The following is a 22,457-nucleotide window of genomic DNA, read 5'->3' as shown; positions in this document are numbered from 1 at the left end:
AAAAATGATGATTGATGATATGTATTGCAAGAGAAGTTTCTTGAGGGAGAAAAAACCTCTCTCTCTCTTTCTCTCTCATTTCATTCTTGGGCCATATTATATTATAATTATAATTATAATTGTTATAGAAAACAGTAAGAGGTGTGGCCATTCTACGGTAGAGAAAGTCTTGTTCACACATTTACACTTTATTGTGGATTTATTGTGCTTTTTTTTCCATTTTTTTCATCAAATTTTTATTTTAGATGATAATTATAATTGAAGACCGATTAGTTCTAATTTATTAGACGAAGAAAAATTTGGAAGGCAAATGATCAAAGTAAAACAATAAAAAAAGGGCTCAAAATAAATGTTGTGTTTAGAGTTACCGTAAAATATGATTCTCTATAAACTATATAATTTAGGTTCATTTAGATGTTGAAAAATCAATTTTAGCTCAAATTTTTTTAAAACTTTAATTTTTTTTTAATTCTTAATTAGAGAGAAGATAATTTTGGATTATGGTGCTAGAGAGAGAAAATTTTTGTTGATATTAATTCCAGCCACGAAAAGGTCAATCTTGGATTTAACGGTTCCATTTGATTATAAAGTTTAACTTGAGTGTTATTTAACCTTAAAATTTCATGAGAAAATACATCTAGCCTTGAAAAGTTTTTTTATTTTTGAGTTAATTTTTGGTTTTCAAATATTTTTAGGTTGTTTGAAATCATAAACAAGTTTCGTTAGATTTTCTAAGTATTTTAGAGTTGAATTTTTTTTTTAAGGTTAGAAACCCATTACCTTAATTTTCATGTATAGTCGCTAGATTTTGGATATCTAAATGATATATCGTCTGCAAGTCCAGAAGACATGTATGTTGTTTTTTTAATTAGACAGTGCATTGTTTACGTTGTATTTTTCTAGAAAAAAAAGGATAGACAACTCGTCATGCTCCCTTTATTATTTGGGAAACAAAATACAGGCCTTGTGCGCCTGCCAGGCCATTTATCAACTAGTAAAGATATATATATATATATATATATATGTGTGTGTGTGTGTGTGTGTGTATGTATATAATTCCATCAATTTAATATGATTAAAATAGATGGCTTTTTTTGGCGAATGAGGCAGTGTAGCAATTAGTTCGAGGCTAGTGAAGAGAAAATTGAGAATTTTAAGAGGTGGACTGTCCATGTTCCAATGCATGGTTTCTTGAATCCTTTTTGAACAAATAAATAAATCTATCCTCTTTTTTTTATTTAATTAAGGGCTCTCCTAACACCTATCGAATTGAAATGTAAAGTACCTGTGCTAATGGGATTGGTATATATATAAACAATTTATGAAATTCCCTTGGGAGGCAAGTTTCCGTTTCCTATTACAATACAAGTATCACCTAATCAAAACCTTCAACTTGTCTGTGTAAATCTTGAAACTCTTTATAATAATAATAATAATAATAATAATAAAAGATTAGTGGAAGGGAAAGGCTTGAAGTCAAAAAGGAAAGGGAGAAATGGATGACCGGTAAACACTTGAATTACAGGCTTGCTGGCTTGTTAAGGAAGGAAGCAAAATAAGAAAAGGAAAACTCTAGTACCTTGGCTATTCATGAGTTTGTGTTATATACACGAGGGTTTAGAAAAATATTTTTTAATTAAAAAGATATTAAAATATTTTTTTTATCTTTAATATTAATATATTACAACTATATTAAAGTAGCGTTTGACGTTGTGGTTGGACAATATTTTTTAAAAAAATTAAAATTTTTACTTTATATTATATTTTTTAGTGTTTTTGGATCATTTTAATATGTTAATATTAAAAATAATTATTTATATTTAACCTAAAGATATAAACTTTTTCGTCGAGTAATAAATACCTGACCATATATACATTAAGAACATAAAAGCTTAAGAACAAATGGCTTAATCAACCAGTTTTGCAATGAAAAAAAAAAAAAAAAGTTACTTGCACAGTTATAGGGCAAAAATAGTGCTAAAAGGCTACAACAACATTGCCACGGACCAACAAAGGAGAAAGTGGGATATCCTCCTTTTGAATAATTTATACACCTAAACAAATAGAAATTCTTCCATGATAAAGACTTGTCACATCATCCATTCACAGTCGAGCAAAGAAGATTCAATTGAATGTATGGAGAGCCAAAGCGTCGCAAGTTCTATATTTGTTGCTGCGAGTAGATCTGCTGCTACTGGATCTGCTGAAGCCGTTGCCGTCGCGGGGTGTGCTCCTCTCTGGAGAAGAGAGTGGGAGTGAGCGAGAGGAAGGGAAGTGGTGGGCTAGGAGGAGAAGTGTCATGTCCAATCTAAAATCTGAATTGTTATCTTCAAGTTGTTTTCCAACCTGATTCGCAAAAACCCTGCATTTTCTTTATATATATAAATGTATTTTATGATTTTAAGGCTATTGATTAATGCATTTGAGATCGGGTTAGGTATAATATAATACTATCCATGCCCAATCCAAAATCTGAGTTCTTAACTCCAAGTTGTTTTCGAACCTGATCCGAACTCGACTGGGTAAAAAACTTTCTACACATTCACATTGGATATCTATTGAATTCGAGTTAAAAAATCATCCCTATATTCGACTGCATGGAGCTTTTGAATTAAACCCACCCGACAGATACTGCAAGCACGTTAGTTGTCGTTAGGTTTTTGAATTCTTTGAGATAACGATAATTAAGTGTTTGAATTTTTGATAAAATCAAAGTCTCAGCCAGGGCCATGAACTATCAGGTTCCACCAGATAACTTGGCAAATGAAACTTGCCTCGCGGTTAGGTTTTGTCGTTTGAAGAATTTCACCTCTGTTTACAGATAGCAACTTCGAGTCAGTTCCTGCAACAGAAGTCTGAGCACAAAACACTGCCGTATTATTGTGTTCAGAAACATAGAAATCCACCGATTCTCAACCTAAATCCAGAAACATATGAATGATGAACTCTTAATTCTCACACTGCAACAATTAGGAAAGCTATCTCCTTCTATTTAAATTTTAATCCTTTGTCTTCTGCCAACAAGCTACATTTATCAGAAACCGAAGGTTAATTATGATGCAGATTTACATATATTAGATAATACGACGAGAAATGTCTTGCGGGTGGCTCGCAGATTTAGCATGAACAGGGACAGCAACCTCTCACCGATCCAATTTGGTATCTTCCCAGAGAATTTGTGGTCTCCAGTATCAGGTGTTCATAAACCTGTGCAGTTTTGTGAAGACCACGACAATTTCCCAGAAAGGTTGCTGCTGCTCAATTTCATAACTCGAAGCCAAGGGAGTGAGCACTTGGAACTTGGGATGCCACTAGATAGATTGTTCTTAGATAGATCTAGGATATTAATATATTAAAACAATTAAAAAAATACTAATTTTAAATATTTGTTTTTAAATTTTAATAAAAACAGGTTCAACTTTAATTACACAACAGGGTAAGAAAGTATCCAATGCTGTTACTGATTTCTTTTCCCCTTCATTTTAACTCTACTTTTTATTCATTTTTACCACATCACAAACGAAAATATAATAAATGGAGGGTCGGTTCAGTAAATTTACCATCACTATAAATACAGTAGACAACCAAATTCTTGAATCTCACATCCCCTCCAGATCTAACCCACAAAAAAGGAAGAAAGAAAGAACACAACCCCTCTCCCTCTTTACTTTAGTTCACACGCTAGAGAGTAGAGACTGCTTCTCTCCCTACATGTAAAATCAATTAAAATTCATTCAACAATGAGAGTATCTACCCCCTCCGTCACCGACGAACGCGCCGCCACGCTAAGCGGCGGAGGCTACCGAGACGCCGAATCACTGTTCCGTACCAAAGCAATCCCCGAAATTCGCAATGTCGAATCGGAAACGCGACAACAAATCGAAGAAAAGAAAGAAGAGCTTCGTCAATTAGTCGGTAACCGATATCGTGACCTAATTGATTCGGCCGATTCTATCGTTCACATGAAATCCTATTGCGAATCAATCTCTCGCAATATCGCGTCGATTCACACCAACATTCGCTCTCTTTCCGCTTCTCCGTTATCAGAAACCCCCAAATTCACAAGCCCTAACTCTACTCGTGGTGACAGCTATGGGATCGCATGTCGGGTCAAGTATTTAGTTGATACCCCGGAGAATATCTGGGGATGTTTGGACGAATTTATGTTTTTGGAGGCAGCAGGGAGGTATACACGTGCAAAACACGTACAGAGTAAGTTGATGAATAGGGATTATAATAAGATCTTGTTGAATTTTCCACTCTTGCAGCATCAATGGCAGATTGTGGAGAGTTTTAAAGCGCAGATTTCGCAGAAGAGTCGCGAGAGGTTGTCAGATCAAGTATTGGAAATTGGGGGCTATGCGGATGCGTTGGCTGCGGCTGCAGTGATTGATGAATTGGAGCCTGATCAGGTATTGTGTTTGTTTCTTGATAGTAGAAAGTCGTGGATTTTGCAAAAATTAGGGGGTTTTGGTGGGGTTGATGTAAAAAATGATATTGTCAGTGGTGAGGTTGTCGTTTTTGTGTTTTGTGAAGTGTTAAAGATAATTCAAGTTAGTGTGGGACAAGTAGGGGAGTTGTTTTTGCAAGTTTTGAATGATATGCCTTTGTTTTATAAAGTTATTTTGAGTTCTCCTCCCGCTTCCCAATTGTTTGGGGGGATTCCGAATCCGGATGAGGAAGTGAGATTGTGGAAACTGTTTAGGGAAAAGCTCGAGTCTGTGAATGCTGCTCTCGATAAAGAATATATTGCCAGGACTTGTATGAGTTGGTTGAGGGATTGTGGTGGACAGATTGTGAGTAAGATTAATGGGAAGTTCTTGATTGATGCGATTGCTACTGGTGGAGAGCTTGCAGTGGCCGAGAAGATGATCAGGGAGACTATGGATAGTAAGCAAGTATTGGAGGGAAGTTTGGAGTGGCTCAAGAGTGTTTTCGGGTCTGAGATTGAGTTGCCTTGGAGCAGGATTCGAGAGTTAGTTTTAGAAGATGACTCAGATCTCTGGGATGAGATATTTGAAGGTGCTTTTGTTCAGAGGATGAAAACTATTATCATATCACGATTTGAGGATTTGGTCAGAGCTATCAATTTGGGAGAGTCCATTTGTGCAACTGGGGAGACTCCTGGTGAACAGATTGACTTTCAGGCATACTTGAACAGACCATCCACAGGAGGTGGGGTTTGGTTTATTGAACCCAATACAAAGAAGTCTGGTCTAGGTCTTGGTCATAAAGCATCGCCTGAAGAAAATGATTTTCATAGTTGTCTTAGTGCATACTTTGCTCCTGAAGTCAGTCGAATCAGAGATGCAGTGGACAGCTGTTGTCAAAGTGTTCTTGAGGACCTGCTCAGTTTCTTAGAATCTCCAAAGGCAGCTCTCAGGATAAAGGATTTGGCACCATTTTTACAGGACAAGTGTTATGAGAGCATTTCAACCATATTGACAGAACTCAAGAGGGAGCTTGATAGTTTATATGCTGCAATGGGGAATGCCAACAATGTTGGACAGCGTGTGCCTCCTGCCATAGTTGTTGAGAAATCTCTTTACATTGGGCGACTCTTGTTTGCATTTCAAAACCACTCAAAACACATTCCAGTGATACTGGGCTCTCCAAGGTTTTGGGCCAAAGATACCATGGCTGCAGTTTTTGATAAGTTACCATCGGTATTGAGGCAATCTAGATTTGCGAATGAGTATCCTATCCCTGACAGTCCTGGCAGGCAATCTCCCACCAGCTCTAAAAGACAGAGCTCATCTGCCACTGCTGCTTTGCGTGGAGCAAATGAAAGTGCAAGCCCTAAACTTGAAGAATTAGGCAGGATCATGAAGGATCTTTGCATCAGAGCTCACAATTTATGGATATCCTGGTTATCTGATGAGCTTTCAGCCATTCTTGCTCGGGATCTTGGAAAAGATGATGGATTATCGGCAACAACTCCCTTGAGGGTATGTGGTGTTTGTTTGACAATTTATCTTTCTCTTCTTATATTTTGTTTAAAATACTCCCTGTATCTCTGTTAAGCATCTTAAAGAGATGTGTGCTATTATAGAAAACAGTACTTGTGTTTGCTGCTAAGCATCTTTATAGAAAATAGTACTAAGCTTTGTCATCCGCTGAATGTGGGGCAGGGCTGGGAAGAGACAGTAGTCAAGCAAGAACAATCTGATGAGAGTCAAGCTGAAATGAAAATTTCACTCCCATCCATGCCTTCACTCTATATCATCTCTTTTCTGTTTCGGGCATGTGAAGAAATCCATAGAATTGGAGGTCATGTACTTGACAAATCAATTCTGCAAAAATTTGCTTCAAGCCTATTGGAGAAGGTATGCAACTTGGCTGGACAATTGACTCTACTTGTTCCACAAACTCTTTTTTAATGTGGTGATGTATGTGTGTATATACTTGATTTTTATTGCCATATTCTTATTCTTGAGCTTATTTTATTGATTTTTTTTCTCTTTGTATTTTTTAAATAGAAGTCATGAGGCCATTTCTTCATCCTTATATAGTGCAGTGTTTCCTCATTAGCAATCTCAGATTGGTATTTCATTCATATTCCGGTGTTGATTTGCACTGTTTTTACCTTTTAATAGTTTCTTTCCTTGTCCTCCGATCATTCATTTTTCTTGGATCTCATTGTAAATCGTAAACATTCTTGATTACTTGCACAGTTAGAATTCCTTAACTAGCTGATTTGCTTTTTATTTTGGGTCTATTTTTTTTCTTATGGGCTATTTTTTCAGTGGTGGCTTAAGTTAAGAGAAAATGAGTTTAGTTTAAAATTGACCTATTGCATTTTCTATCGTCTGTGTATGTATTAACTGTATACCTCATGCAGGTTATTGAAATTTATGAGGACTTCCTTTCCTCAAGAGAGTCTCATCAGTCTCAAGTGTCAGAGAAAGGAGTTCTTCAAATTCTATTAGACCTAAGATTTGCTGCTGATGTTCTCTCTGGTGGCGATTGTAATATTAATGAGGAGATATCTAGAAATCCAAAGGTGAAAGTTCCTTTCAGACGGAAGCAGGAGCAAAGCCAGATGAAATCAGTCTCTAGAGAGCGTATTGATGGGTTAATCAATCGTTTTTCACAGAGACTTGATCCCATAGATTGGCTTACGTGAGTCTTTTTCATCCTTAATTTAAAAGGAAAGCATGGAAATTTTTGAATAAGTACAACCTTGGACTTCTAGTTCTAAAGGTTGTTTGTATTTCCTTGCAGATGGCATGCCCTTACTTGATATTACCATTCATAGGGATTGTCACGATATTATGGCTTTAGAGTCATGGTTGGCGTTCTCCTTATTAGGTCAAGTTGATATTACCATTCATGGGGATTGCCATGATCTTATGGCTTAAGAGTCATGGGTGGCATTCTCCTTGTTAGGTCAATTGTTAAGGCCATAATGCAGACAACCTGGTCTCTGATAAATTATTTAGGTTTTTTAAGGTCTCAAATGATAGTAAAAATTTATAAAGTAATGATCCGATATTAGTTGTCTAGTGTCACTTTTAAATGTGTACTATTCCATCCACTCTCAGGGGGCTTCTTTCCTTTTGTATCTCCACATGCTATTTGTATTTTGAACTATTGAAGCAGTCATTTATTCTTCCGTTGTGGTTGGGAATTATGGTATAATTCAATATCTGTTTTTCTGACTTAATGATTCTTTGTGTTGTATTTTTACTTGTTTAGGTATGAGCCATACCTGTGGGAGAATGAGAGGCAGTCATACTTACGGCATGCTGTCCTTTTTGGGTTCTTTGTTCAGCTAAACCGGATGTACACTGATACAATGCAGAAACTACCTTCTAATCCAGAGTCAAATATCATGAGATGCTCTACTGTTCCTCGCTTTAAATACCTTCCAATAAGGTTAATGTTTTTCATGCATTTTTTGGATGTCTACCAAACATTTGTACATGATATTTTTCACTGCTAGTCTCTTAATTGTCCACTGCAACTAATTTCATCTTAATTGTCCAGTGCGCCAGCATTGTCTTCAAGAGGGACAACAAAGACATCCATTCAAAGAACTGCAGATGATATTTCTTCAAGAAGTTCTTGGAAAGCTTATACCAAGGGAGAGCTTTCTCGAAATATTGATTTGGATGAAAACACTAGTTTTGGTGTAGCAGCACCCATTTTGAAGTCTTTCATGCAGGTACAGCTTTCTTTCTTTCTTTCTATATCTTGGCCTGGCGGGTCTGAGATTCAGAAGATGAATGTCCCTGAATTCTTCCTTTCCAATTTTTAGATTGTTGAGAAAAGGAAGAAAAGAAGCGTAGTTTCTTAATCAACAGGACTCTTCCTTATTGGCAATAAACAGAAACGTGAACAAGAATAAAGCCATTAACAAATTTTGAGAGCAGAAGCTTGAAGTTAATTTTGTTAGATGAATTAAATATCTGCCTTCTGGAAAATAGTGAAATATCTGGTTTAATTTATGATGGCAATAGATGATTGGTGGTGCTGTCAACAGTGTCTTGTATGCTCAACTGAGGTTAGGATGCACATTGGTTCTATGGATCCAAAGCTCAAAGATTGGCTTTAGGGCTTATTAAATTCTAATTGGATCAGAAATGTAGTTGCAGTTTACTTGCAGTTTCTGGATGGCTGCGTAGAAGCTGTAATCGTTAATCTGGGGCACTTGGTTGCCAAAGAACTGAAAGAACCCCGGTGTTCTTGTTTTAGGATTTAATATGATTAGAACAAGGAACGGACTGCTTTTGTGGAGAAGCGAATCTAGCCTGGTTTATATTTGTGATTAGCTGCATGAGTGCAGAAGTATTAAAAAGGAAAGGATAGGGAAATGACTAAGCTATCAAATTTATGTGAAGGTATTTCTCCAAAAAACAATTGTGCAGGCTGGGGGATTGAAAATCTCTCAAATCAGATTCATGCCTGTTTTTCAGGAGGGATGGTAGGGGGATGGATGAGATAAATTCCTTGTTTGGCATGATGGATGGAGACCTATGGAAGGTAAGGAAAGATCCTTCCTCAGTTTTTTCTACAATCCCTCCAATTTGGGCAAATTGGTCTCGATCCTCTCCCTCTCTCGTCAGCCAAACAACTAGATGGATGGATTAACATGCATCCTTTCTCCTCCTTATCCTCCCAGTGTACTCTTCCATTCCCCCACCATATCCATCCTTTCTGACAAACAAGTGCTGTTTTTAAGAGTTTATGAGGTGGAGCATGATTTTTGGCAGGGGTCTTTGAATTCTTATTTAGGTTACTGGCAATTCCATGATCTATCAAGAGTAGGATTGAAGCTTCAGGATAGAAGAATTCTGACAGTACATGCTGATCTTACAATTAAAATATATATACAAAACCAATATAAGCCGTGGGACCTGCAATTAGAATTTATGCTTTGGATATTTGGAAAGCAGTAGCTTTCAGACTTCAGTAGAGAAAGATAAATACTCAGTCTTAGACGTGACAGGGAGATTGGAAAGAGTTTCTTATTTAATCAGTTAAGCAAATTCTCTCAAGTTCTGTTGTTAATACAAGAAGTTCAACAGATAAAGTTATCAATGATGGTTACACAATGCTTATATTCTTTATTTGATTATTGCAAGTGTGATATTATGTAAAATTTGAGGGATGGCATACTCTGTCTCATTGTTGGGACATTTCTTGATTTAATTTGGTGGACAAACATAGCTTCATTTTTCTTAATTTATTTGAGAAGCTAACATTATGACAACAATTTCCCTCATAATGGCCAGGTCGGAAGCAGGTTTGGAGAGAGCACCTTAAAATTGGGATCTATGTTAACTGATGGGCAAGTAGGCATATTCAAAGACAGATCAGCAGCTGCCATGTCAACATTTGGTGATATTTTACCCGTCCAAGCAGCTGGCCTTCTTTCATCATTTACAGCTACCAGATCAGACTCTTGATTTCCCACTGAACCCTGAAAGTGCTGCTTCGTATTTAGCTGCACATTTTGTTTCAGTGGTAAGAACAGGTGGCAATTTCACGATTGTGGGTGGGATATGATGCAGGAATTCAAGTTATCTCTAACCCAAGTGCAAAGGTTATGCATGTCATGTATTGATACGAAATGGAAATTTTCGGAGGTGAAGTGAGTACGGAGTGAAACTGTTGTAAAAGTGGATTTGTGAAGAAAAGGAGAAGCATCCGGAAGTTTAAATAGATCCAGCGGAGATCAAAAGAAAGTATTGTGTTTGCCAGTCCATACTGTAGAAAGAAACCAATAAAACTCAGCAGGGTATGAAGAAATGTGATTGGTTTATACATGATGTTATTTTGTATATAGAGACCGTTGCCTCTCTAGACGGTTGGCTTCATCAATGCCACAGAAAAGGAGGTGAAGCTTTATACATGCTGCTGGGGTTCCCGAGCGTGTAAAGCAGAATATCGAGCAATGTAGTCTTACATGGTTTGTGTTTCTGGCTTCAGAGTTTCTCTCTAGTGAAGTCGGTTCATAAAGCAGAAATTGCACTGGACTGTCCCAATAGATTTTGTATTTGTTTAATGGATCTCTTTTTCAACTGAAATAAACAGTATAGAATATTGGTTTTCAAGATGAAAAGTGTTTAGTTTTGTGGTAGAAAATCTATATATATATCTGTGTTGCCTTCTAACATCTATATATTAATCTGCGTCCGCTTTTAACATCTAGTAAAGATGCTAATGTGCCTTCTGTGTATTTTCCTATCAGAATCTTCCTCCTTTTACCTTCAAGGTGATGCATATTTGTTGAGAAAAAAAAGAAAGAGGAACTAGTCAAGAAGGTTTTAGTTCGAGAATATATTCATATAGGTCTCAATCAATTTCTAGTTTGCCCGTGTTCTATGTAAATACACCCTGTGGTAGACCTGCTTTATTTAACAGCATGGTTTTATTGATAAAGAGGGAGGGCAGTATGCCCAGATAAACACGATCAGCACAAAGCCCAGATAAAATGAAGCAAACGAGCATATAAAATGATATAGAAAGGTTCAGGTAGCCCTTGACTATATAAAGCCCAGTGACATAAAAAAGAGCTCATATACACAGCAGGCCGGACCACTCTTAAGAAGATCTCGAATGCTAGTCCCCCTGGCCATCATGCTGGGTTCCACTTAAAATCAGCCCCATACCGTGTGGTGCGACCCCGCGACCGCGACCATCTCGGCCTAATCTCTGCGAGGCGGCCATGCAGTCTCCACTGCCAAAATCACTTTTAATGCATATTCCATATGCAATCCTGACACATAGCATGGCGGAGGGGATCGTAATCTGAAAGCAAATCAAACAACATGCGTATTTTATTAACGGAAAAACATTATGTTCATGTACGTAATTATCCTTGGAGTTTCCATTGACAACGTTATTAACGAAACTAAATAAACAATACAACTTCAAAAACAGTGTGTACACTTTTTTCTTCATAAATGACTGAGGTTTTAATTATTTTCATGTTTTAAAAGTATTTTTAAAAATATTATTTTAATACATTTTTAAATTAAAAATATTTTAAAAAATAATCAATATAAACATCTTTTTACTTACTGTTTGCTTCTTTTTTTCTCAAACTCTGAACTCTGAAGATATGCAATTCGTCTTACTACCGCTAGTCGGGCAGACCTACTTGTTTTCGAAAAATAATATTAAGACCCTTTTGACAATTATGGACGTTAACGCCGCCCCTCCTCCCGGTCATCCCCCGAATATGCTCTGCTAACACCCTGCGATTAATTCTTAAAACATATTACGTACCGTCTCTTTCTTGTATATATAACTCCAGTTTAATAATCATCGAGGCTTCATGATAAAAAATTAAAAATTAAAATCGTTGAGGCTCCCGTTGAATCAAAAACGAAAAGAAAGAAACCACAATCCCGTTGAATCTAATTCCTTCTCCCTTGCCAAGTGGACTAACGTTTTCATATAGCTTAAAGAAACCTCAGGAGTGTTACCATTGTCCTTCATTTTACCATCACCCGTTATTTGATAAGGTTTTGATTCTAATCATCCTCCCCATTCCTGTTGTCGGAAATTGCAGTTAATTTGGCATAAAAAAATAGGCCTTCTATTTATTTGATAATTAAAGTGAAATCATGTTCAAATTAAGGAGAAAACTTATTAGCGGTCAAGTTCAAGTTTTGAGTAAATCGCTAGGATCATGTGCACAAGTACCTCTCTTGTGACAAAGCTAGCTAACATGACTGCTGTACGTGCTGAAAGAAATTTCAGCATATACAGCATTAAATGTAGTCATGGCGTTACCTCGAGGATCTTTGGTGAATGCTCCACACGCGCATGGTGTCAAGGACTAGTGCTTTAGTTAATATATAATCGTTAATTACAGATTAACTATCAGAAAAGTTGAGGTGTATATATGAAATGGACAAAAAGTTGTACTCTGTAATGTTTGACTACTTGATACTATATGTAGACACCATTGATTTGATCCATTCATTTATTTAACTAGCTAGCTAGTCATGTGCAATGGTGTGTGGGACTTAGGAGGAAGAAGGGTACTAAATCATCCATTCATTTAACTTGATATTTTCGAAGTGAGACGAAAAGAGAGGGTTGGAAGGGGGGGACAAAAGGCATGTAATTAAGGTACGTAGGGGAGGGATGGAGAGAGAGAGAGAGAGGCTACCAGATCACAGATGTTGCCGCTGAAAATGTTGTTTTGTTCTTTCTTTGCATTCTCTTCTTCATCTCTCTCTTACTGTGTGTCTGTATGCTACTTACTGCTACATGTTAGAGCACGGGGAAGCGTGTAAATGCCAAACTCCAAGAAGGAATAGAAAGAAGAAAGGTTTAGTCAAGTCATCCTCATATGCCTTCTCTCTCTGATTTGTTCTGCATGATTCATAAAGCTTGGTCATGGTGTTGGCACTGTCCAATAAATGCCATGGCATTGAGTGGGGCAAATGCTGTGTGATGGATGGATGGATGGACGCCATGGGGATTTGGAGGAAAGGTCAGACGGACAACCCGAAATAAATGCTAGGGCTTACAAATTAGTCTCTGACTGCTCTCACTAGCCCAATTTTGGTATCGTTAGGCGTGCCCCTGTCGGGATACCCCCTGCCTTTAAAACCGTCCCTTTCACCTGCTGAAACGCCTCTCCTCGTCAACAATCCATCGACTCCATAGCGTGAGCTTGGCATCGTTGTTATGACTCTTACAGTTTCGGTTTGGAAAAAAAATAAATTTAAAATGATTTATAAATTGTAACTTTTTATGATTAAGATTTTAAGAACTGTAGTTTATTTCGATTAAAAAAAACTCATAAAATTATGTATATTTTAAGAACTATAGTTTATTTATAAATTACTGTACTATAGTACTACTCTTTTCATCCTAATTAACTCCCCACTCTTCTAGGGTTTTCATTTTCCTTGTCGGTAATGTCTGATAGAGCAACAATCACAAGCTCCACCGATATTCCCCACTGGCTATATGTATATTATTTTAATTCTCCCTTTCTTCTCTCTGTCAATGCTAGCTACCTACTTGTAATAACGGTTAATTTAGCCGTGCAAGTCTAGCATTTATCGACCGTCTAGGCGACACGTTTTCGATCGGTGGAGGTCCTTACAGAGGCTTCTTTGAATCACCTTTTTTGGAGGAGTTGTTCCCTGGGTTTTGAGCAGCCAACCCCGTTACTCAAACATGGTGCCTACACCCAAGATTCAAAAGATTACCACTGCAGCCTGCAGGACACAAATATTGATGTCCTGATAATTAACAGGTCATGGTTCGCTACAAATCATCATGCAAATCATGTGAAAACATGTAAAATCGAGACAATTCGACTCCAATCACACCCATATGCATGCGTCAGCAGTTCTTGTACTGTTGAGTATGAAAGAGAAAGACAGGGAGATAGGCCTGCGCAGGCATTAAAAGGAGGAGTCATCATTGCAAAAGTACGTCATCATTGTCTTGCAAACAGTGCGATTTTATGTTCGTTTCTTTTTTACTACGGTTCACCACACAGTTGATTTGATTGTTAAAAAGGGTTGAAGCAGCATGCATATGTATGGATGCTGGCCTTCTTTAACCTTGCATTATTTCTCCACTTGAATTCCCAGCTTTTCTGTGCTTGATGATCTGTCTGTGGTTCTTGCATTGCAGTATAATTAAGTAATAAATGGCTCCTTTTTCTCCATTGGCATTTCCCCTGCAACGGCCTTTCATGCTTCTGGCATTCAGCAAAAGAGAGAGGATTTTATCTTGGGGGTCTCTCTTAATAATTTCTCACACCCGCCTCTCGTACACTTTCCTTTTTGTCTTATTCAGTTGTCTTCTGTTTTTGTCCGGGAAATGCCCTTTGCTCAACAGCATCCATAGCAATTCTTAACCAAATCACAGCTCAAGCATTTTTAAAATGTCATGCACAGATATAACGGTACAACTATATATTGCTGTGTGTGTGTGTGTGTGTGTAGATGGAGATATTATATATAGGGTAATTAACACTTACACAGACTGCTTCTTCCATTTCTGCTACATCCCATCTGAAGATCTTAGCTTGCATAGATCAGAAATTAAGAGGATACGCTGCTAGCTTGTCTTGGAAAGATACGAAGCTCTTGCAGTAAAACTTTTGACATCATTCTGCCCGTGCATTTATGGAATCCTTTATTTTTCTCTTCCAATCAATTTGCTTATGCCGTTATCATATATATTATTTAATCTCTGTGTTTTTATCTGAATAATTATTTTATCCTTTTAATTTTAAAGAAAAAACCCATGATATTGAATCCTTCTATTTTTATTCAGTCATTAGTTTCTTAAATCCATATTATAAAAAAATAATTTACTCAAAGAAAAAACCGATATTTTAGGATTAGGAACAAATTAATATGTAATAATCCAATTCTAAGCATGATTGAATTATATATTTGATGTGTGAATTCTTGATTTTTTTTCTATTTAAGTATGTCTGTTTTTAATTATGTCTGTTATTTGAATGTGTAAACTTTCAAAAGTTTTCTAATTAAATACACCTGCAAGATTCGTTAAATATATACTAATGTTTTGTTTTATTTTTATTTTGAGTGTGTGTGCTCTTATTTTTTTTCTATTTAAATATATACATGTAGTTTCATTTTTTCTATTTAGGTGTTTACACTTTCAATAATTTATTAGTCTGAGTGTTTTTAGTTTTAAAAACTAACAGTATCTGCTTTGTATCCTTAAATATATATATTTGACCAAGTTAAAAAAAGTAAATTACGTTTTATTAAATTATTTTACTAAGTTAATAGAAAGAAAACATGCGTAGAAAAGAGTAAAATCCAAAAGAAAAACATCAATTATTGGGAAAAGGGATGCCAGCGTGAATGCAAATTTAGTGAAAACTAGATGCGGACCCGTGATATGCTGCATGCATGCTATAATATATATATATATATATATATATATATATATATATATATATATATATATATATATATATATATATAATGATGTTGAAATGCTGTCAATATGTTTCAAAGAACAATAAAAAAATTATGTGATTTAGTTTGGAGACCCGATTAAATTAAATAAATTGATTTATTTTAACCAGGTGATAATAAAAATAATGAGAATAAATGTACTAATTTTTTTAAAAAATGATCATGATAATCTGAGATTTTTTTTAAAAAAAATAAACGATGTAACTCAATTTTCAACCCATTAAATATAATAAAATGAAATTGGACAAAAAAATACCTAAAAAAACTCAGCTCTAGTCAATACAAGTTAACATGATCAATCTGTAACATCGATAAACAGGGTTGAGCCAACCCAAATTATCTCGTCAGATCCACGGAACATGTCATGAGATCAGGATAATATGAAAGAAAAAAAACGATGAAAATCTTAAAGCCTGTTAAAAAAAATTAACGTCAACCTGCGTTAACTTTTTAAACTCATGATCTTGGTCATTAGACCGAAAGCACCTTATTTGAAAAAAAATCATGATACTCATTTCCAAAACAATCAAATATTGAAGGATAAAATTAAAAAAAAAAATTATACAAAAGGATTCAAAATAAAAAATTAAAATTAAAATAATAAGGAGCAATATTGAAATACAAAATAAATTTTATTTTTTATTGAAAGGTGAAATTAGAAAGAAAAATTAATTTCACAAAAGAACATAAAAAAAACAACAGAATGAGGATCAAAACTGAAATAAAAAATACAAATAATTTTTTGATTGAAGGGTAAGAATGAAAAGAAAAATCAATTCAATAAAAGACCAAAAAAATAATAAAAAAGATGAGGATTAAATTGAAAAAAAAATAATATATGATAAATTAGGATAAAATAACAAAATTAAAAACAAATAAAACTTTTACAAAAGGACCAAGAATAAAAATTCAAAAACCTGTAATTTTCAAGGGAAGAGATAGAAAAGAAACGAAAAGAAAAGAAAAGAAAAGCTTACTAGCAACAAGCTAGGTCACCACAGCTAACACGTGTTACCCTCTAGGAAGAGGATGCATCGGTGTTTTTAATGACACATCAAAATAATATTTTTTGGATGATGGTAGGCGCTGCACACTGTTTGAGGGGCTCAGACGCCTCCTCCCTGTTGGACAGTGCACCACATGTACCTATACCTTTTTTAATTTTTTTATTTGGTCAAATATAAATTCTCTTCTAAATTGACCTGATAATAATGGAAAAATAAAATAGCCCCTTAACACCCTTTGTAATTTTATTTCTTTTAAGGGTGTTTTAGTTTCACTATGCTTTTTGTTTGTTTTTTATATTTAGTCAAATATCAAATTGTCGCTTGGCTGACGTGATAATAACAAAAAAACTATAATAAAATTACAAAAATATCCTTTGATGCCAATTTTATTTTTTTTTGTTTTCAAGGATATTTTGATTATTTCAATGTGTATTTTAAATTAAAAAATATTTATTTATCCCCTTTCAATTTAATAATGATTAATAAGCCTTATTAAAAAACTTCAATATCTTCAATAACCAGTGTTAAATTTTTTAATATGAAGAGTAAAACCATATAAACCCTATTCTAATATACAATGTTTTTAATATCTGGTTTAACTTTTGTTAATATGGCAGCTGTTTTCGTTTAACGACTGGGAAAATGCTTGATCAGAAATGATGCCCGATATATATGGCATTGATAGCCTAATACAAAAATAATTAATTTACAAACTGACTTATCGATTAACAAATAATTAACAAACTATGATCTTCAATATAAAAAAAAAAACGTAGCCACCATAATACCTGTATGAAGAGTTTCTCTCTTCTAAACATAAGAAAGAAAGAAAAAATTCTCTCATTTATTTAGAAAAAATTCTATTATAGAAAAAAAATGATAATGGATACTCATAGATGAAATTTCTACAATATTTATAACATATTTATTATCCATATATATATATATATATGCGCAAATGATATGAATGTATATATATATATATCGAGATGAGTTTGAATTTAATTGAAATTGGATTTGATAATATTTAAGTACGTACGAGAGGTAACAAGCTTCACATGGGATTCCGAACTAGCTTAAATTGAGGAGTCATCACTTAAAGCAACCATGTTCAACAATAATTCATGACAGAAGCATCAAATGGGAGACCAAAGAAAGAAAAAGGGTAAAGAAAAACATGATTAAAATTACAAATATATAAAATTGCTGCCTGTGCTCACTGTTTAAACAGAAAGAGGTTCAAAGGATGGAAACAAAAAAACAGACCATGCCTGCCAGCCATGGCACATTGTAAGAGGCAAAACCACCCCGCAAACTAATGATGCTAGCTACGTACCGTGAGACTGGAAGAGTTAAGTACGTCCCTCCATTCTTGGCATGGCAAAAATATATAGCTTGCTTTGAAGGGTCAATGTAAAAGTTCGGAATGGGAGGGAGGTTTTACACACACATCTAAACTGAGACGATGCGCAGCAAAAATTTCTATGACGAGGTGGTATTCATTCGATCGAGATAGAATATCCCATCACTTTCTAGCCTTTTTTTTTCTAGAGTAAATCCCTTCGATGTGGAGCCCTGCATATACGCCAAAAGAAAAGAAAAACGTTGATCAAGAGAGCTTGATATAGACTTTTTGGTAGCAAATTATTGCGTGTGCTGACATTTTTAAATCGTTCTATAGGATGAATGAATATGTGGTGTCAAATTCGAGTTCCATGAGATGATAGTTAACTGGCTCACGCAATCGTGGGCGTTTGATGAATGAAGGCTGATTCTGGAGTAGGACACAGCAAGTCTGAGATTTCTACAGTTTGAACGTACAGGGGACCAAAAACAGTGTGCATGCATCAAACATTATTTGACAGCTATAACTCGTCTCTGCAGTGTAGAGAGGATACTTGGTAAAAGGCACCTTGGTCAACAGAGGAGGACAGTGTTTGCTCCTGTGAATCGATGTCTAGCTTGTGGTTCAGTAAAAATCCCAGTTGGAATCATGCTCTAATTTCTACTGAAGAATTAAACTGAAATAAATAAATACATTTGAAAGAATTCACTATATCCGAGTAAAAACTCCACATTCCTTTTTTTTTCCCCTCATATTATTTTAACAATTATATAGGTTATTTTTGTACTAAACAAGTTAATTAGATTATGTTAGACAATTCTAACATGATTTAATTTTAAATTTAAATTAGATAAAAATTCAAATAAAAAGGTTTTAAGATTGAATCTTCACGATAAATTTAATAAAAATAATATATAATTCTCTAGGATTTGGATTTTTTTATATTCAAAATAATTTTTGATCCGAAACATAGCATAGCATGACATGTAAACTAGTATAATTAATCCTATGAGAACTAGAACCCTCTAATGAACCAACAAAAGAGAACCCCGTTTCAATTTCTCAGCAAATGACACCTTTTATTTTTCTGTTTTATCAGCCTTTTACTCGGTCAAAATTTCAAAACTTGCAGTTGAGGGAAATTTCCAAGTCAACCTAAAAACATATTATTTTCCAAAAAGTTATCTTCTAATTTATTAATATATATATATATTCCAACCCTAGTTTCATGAATTCTATTTCAAAAATACGCGACCCTAATTTAGTAATTATTATTACTATTACTACTACTACTTATCCACCACAAATTCTGATAAAACGGAAGAAAAAAGCAAAACCATGGTAGTAGGAGGCAAATGAACATTTTAATTACCTGCGGAAGAGAAACCCTAAGAGGGGTCAATGGTGCGGCGGTCATCCCCAGCAGCGGCTCTAGGTTGCTGGAAATGACTAAGTTGTCCAATACTTGCAGAGACATTCATTGCAAGAAGGCTTGCATCATAGTTACTCCCAGCATCGAAGCTTCTCATCATCTGTTGCTGATCCTTTGGAAAAAACTGATGGTGGTAGTGGTGATCCCTACTTCCACCTCCTGCTCCAATCAAATTGATCCCAAGGTTTTGCGGATGGTGGTGATGATGGGTTGTTGCCGTGGCTGTCGCTGCAGCTGCTGCGGCCGCAATTAGTGATCCAGCATGGCCAGTGATGCCCAAGTTCTGATATTTGGAGAGTTCTGATTTTGCACAGCTAAGATCTATCTGCAGTTGGCGAAGTTGGTGCTGAAGGAGTGAAATGACTCCAACGCAGCCATAAACTGGGTCACGGAGGCGCATGTCAGCCTCATAGGCCAAGGAATTGACAGCATCTTCACGCTGAGAAGGGTGCAATTCGTTGAGAAGTTTTGTGACATTGCTTGCCCCAAAAACTTTATGGACATTAGAGAATTTTTGTGGCTGGTCAGGTGGGAAGTAGGGAGCAAAGACACATTCAGGTTGACATTTACGGCGCAGAAACTTACAGGCAGCACACGGAGAATTCGACGACGAAGCCATCTTCCACCTTCTCCTCTGAAAAGCAACCAAAACATGAAAAAAAAAACCTCATCAAAATATCAAAAGCCATTAATTAGTACTTAAATAAATTGACAAATAAATGAAGAATAAAGAGGTGTGATTTTCTGTGTGTACAACAAGTTATATCAAATACCATAACGTACGTACGGCTTGAGGGAGCAATAATCAGTAAACCCCAACTTGAGAAATTTGAGGACTTTTGTTCTTAATTTGACATAAAAGCAATCATTCAGGGAAAAGTATATAATAAGCCTGGTATCTAGCTAGGTGAAGCACAAAAAACAACCCAATTAAGGTTGACAAAAAAGAAGAAGAAGAAATGAGTTGTTAGATGATGGAATACACATTAATAAAATCTTAAAGATATATACAAGTAGCGGTGCGGCTGCGAATCCTAATTTTAGGGTTTGGGGTGTACTTATTTAGACGATGGGATCTAAAAAGTGTAAAGAATTTAACTAAGGAAAGAAAAAAATGGAAGAAGAACACAAGAACAAGAAATGGTAAGTTGACAGCTTCAAATAAATATGTTGGAACAAAGTTTCTGCATATAGGACTCTTGAAAATGGAAAGATTACCCTTTTCAGGATCTGTGCCCTGTAATTACTGGTTTACTCTTCTGATTGAGGAATCAAAACAATCCTACTGCTTTTGGCTGGAGATTCAAAGATCTAGCTCAAAAAGGCCAGTATGTAATACAATAGCTTATATATATGGTCAAAATATGTCTATCAGCATAAATTAAGCAACTGATGGAATCTTCTAGTTTAGAAAATTACGGCTACCAAATAATATACTCTATGTCTCCTATCTCTCTGTATCTATTTATGTATGTTTATGTCTATAAAAAACCCTATGTAGGTGCATCAGCAAAGGGAACTGCACAGAAAGAAAAGAAAAGGTGATGTTTAAGGGGAGCTGGTTGTAGGGTTTAAGGAGGCCGAAGGGGGCAGATGGGAAGGAAAAAAGGAAGAAAGAGCTAGGGGAGGTTGATTTTAGTAGTTGAGTTTTGTGGATTGGATCTCGTGTGGTAAAGGTTTTGGGTCTCACTGTTTTCGATGGAAAGATTTGGGGATCGAGTAGATCTCGCTTGAATTTCATACAAATGCTAGCTATCATATTCTAGGATTTCTAGCTTCTGATTGCTTGCTTCTTCATTTTCTCTAAATACTTTTTAAGGTTGAGAGAGGTGTGGAAAGATCTTGGGATGAACCCATAATACTATATATATATATATTGTAAAACAATATCTTATATAAAAAGCAGCTATCTAGCTAGGTAAATGAAATGAAACATAGATATATTCGATGAAAAGGAAAGATCATAAAGATATAAATGGGAAGAATTAGCTTGAGAAAAAAAACTCTGACTCCGTCTGTGGGAGATCTTGGGATGAAGAATTTCCTTAATTCTATTCTCTTTGTCTAGGGAGTTCAATTCATAGAATATATCATGCTTGGATTTTTTAAAAAAGATATAGAAAACGATGCATATGATAGTACTAGTACTGCTTATGGGTGCGTGACCTCGATTTCTTCAGTCAAACTTTTCGTTCTTTCTTTAACCCTTTACAACCATTATTGATGGATGAAGAGGATGATCTTTCCCTATCAAAGAAAGAGAAGAGAAACGATCCTTCAAAGCAAAGCTTTACACAAAGATTTTGAGTATTTTCCTCCTCCTCCTCCTTATTATTTTTTTCGAATGAGAATTACCTTGCTAGTTGAAAGTTGAAAAAATGAAAGAAGAATGCCTCCTCTCCTTATTACGCCTGTAGTGAAAATGATGTGCTAATGCAACAAGACAGGGATGATAATAAAGGGCTCATGCACTTTTTTCTTCTCTTCTGGGATCTTTATCTGTTATCAATTTCTTAGCCGGAAACAAGTGACAGATAATATGCATATAAAGATGATGACGATGAGCACGTAGGTAAGGTACAGGGGGGGAGAAGTGGAAGAAAAGGAGAGAGCGTGTGCGTGTGCGTGTGCGTGTGAGTCTTACACTTAGGTAGAGAGTAGAGAGAGAGAGTGGTGTGTGGGAGGTGATATCAGCGAGGGAGAAGGGGAAGGTGCCCCCAGAAGCAGAGGCTAAGGAGACGGAGAGAAAGCAAAAACAGGCTACGAGTGAGTGAATTAGAGAAAGAGATAGAAATGTAGAGAGAGAGAGGAGGGGAGTGAGGGAGTGATTGAGAGTGAGAGGGGGGAGTGTTTGTGGTCTTTGTTATTATTACTATTACCACTCTCTCTTCCAGCCCTACTCAGACTCCTTTCAGAGATTTGGAGCATGTTGTGTTGTTTTGACATGACCTTTGATCTCTCTGCAGTGCTCACTCCTAGTATCTAGTACCATCATTTTTATTTTTATTTTTATTTTTATTAGTTAACTAGCTAGCCTTTCCGCTGGTTGACATGTGTCCTCCCCTGCCGTCCCAAGTACCAATCATCTGCGTGCTTAAGTGAAATCATATGATTAAATGCTTCCATTTGCTTTCATTAACACATTGCCATCATTTTTGTTTATTGGTGCCAAATACTCGACAAATTATGCCCTCACAATCATAGCAATCAAACCTAATTTGAAGTTGAAC

The 22,457-nt window shown here is 35.7% G+C and overlaps 2 protein-coding genes across 7 annotated transcripts; one reads left to right on the top strand and one right to left on the bottom strand.

The window, feature by feature from the left end:
• Window positions 1-3,595: 3,595 nt before the first annotated feature.
• On the top strand, window positions 3,596-10,619 carry LOC7474385 (conserved oligomeric Golgi complex subunit 1). The gene is made up of 6 exons (XM_002316130.4): window positions 3,596-5,948; window positions 6,132-6,326; window positions 6,842-7,122; window positions 7,699-7,878; window positions 7,990-8,167; window positions 9,738-10,619. Exons 1-6 carry the CDS (start codon window positions 3,741-3,743, stop codon window positions 9,909-9,911), a joined length of 3,216 nt encoding a protein of 1,071 aa, XP_002316166.3. The 5' UTR covers window positions 3,596-3,740; the 3' UTR covers window positions 9,912-10,619.
• A 6,903-nt stretch (window positions 10,620-17,522) lies between these two features.
• LOC7464582 (protein ASYMMETRIC LEAVES 2) lies at window positions 17,523-22,145 on the bottom strand. Of its 6 annotated transcripts, none has more exons than XM_024610176.2 (3): window positions 21,872-22,145; window positions 19,168-19,861; window positions 17,523-18,025 (listed from the first exon to the last, which is right to left on the bottom strand). In XM_024610176.2, the coding sequence occupies exon 2, from the start codon at window positions 19,844-19,846 to the stop codon at window positions 19,184-19,186; it is 663 nt and encodes a 220-aa protein (XP_024465944.2). In that variant the 5' UTR covers window positions 19,847-19,861; window positions 21,872-22,145; the 3' UTR covers window positions 17,523-18,025; window positions 19,168-19,183. The 6 variants fall into 6 exon arrangements, with proteins under 6 accessions (XP_024465944.2, XP_002315100.2, XP_052312170.1 ...); XM_002315064.4 differs by having other exon boundaries at window positions 21,583-22,143; XM_052456210.1 differs by lacking the exon at window positions 21,872-22,145 and adding an exon at window positions 21,376-21,576.
• Between the last annotated feature and the right edge of the window lie 312 nt (window positions 22,146-22,457).

This window comes from Populus trichocarpa, chromosome 10, assembly GCF_000002775.5.
Source record: "Populus trichocarpa isolate Nisqually-1 chromosome 10, P.trichocarpa_v4.1, whole genome shotgun sequence".
NCBI classification, from domain to species: Eukaryota; Viridiplantae; Streptophyta; class Magnoliopsida; order Malpighiales; family Salicaceae; genus Populus; species Populus trichocarpa.
Note: the sequence above shows the minus strand (reverse complement) of the source record. Positions and strands in the feature narration are given on the sequence as shown.

Coding starts and splice junctions, on each gene's coding strand:
- LOC7474385 (XM_002316130.4), top strand. CDS start 3,741: ATGAGAGTATCTACCCCCTCCGTCACCGACGAACGCGCCGCCACGCTA. Junction 5,949..6,131: donor CGGCAACAACTCCCTTGAGG/GTATGTGGTGTT, acceptor AATGTGGGGCAG/GGCTGGGAAGAGACAGTAGT. Junction 7,879..7,989: donor TTTAAATACCTTCCAATAAG/GTTAATGTTTTT, acceptor TTAATTGTCCAG/TGCGCCAGCATTGTCTTCAA.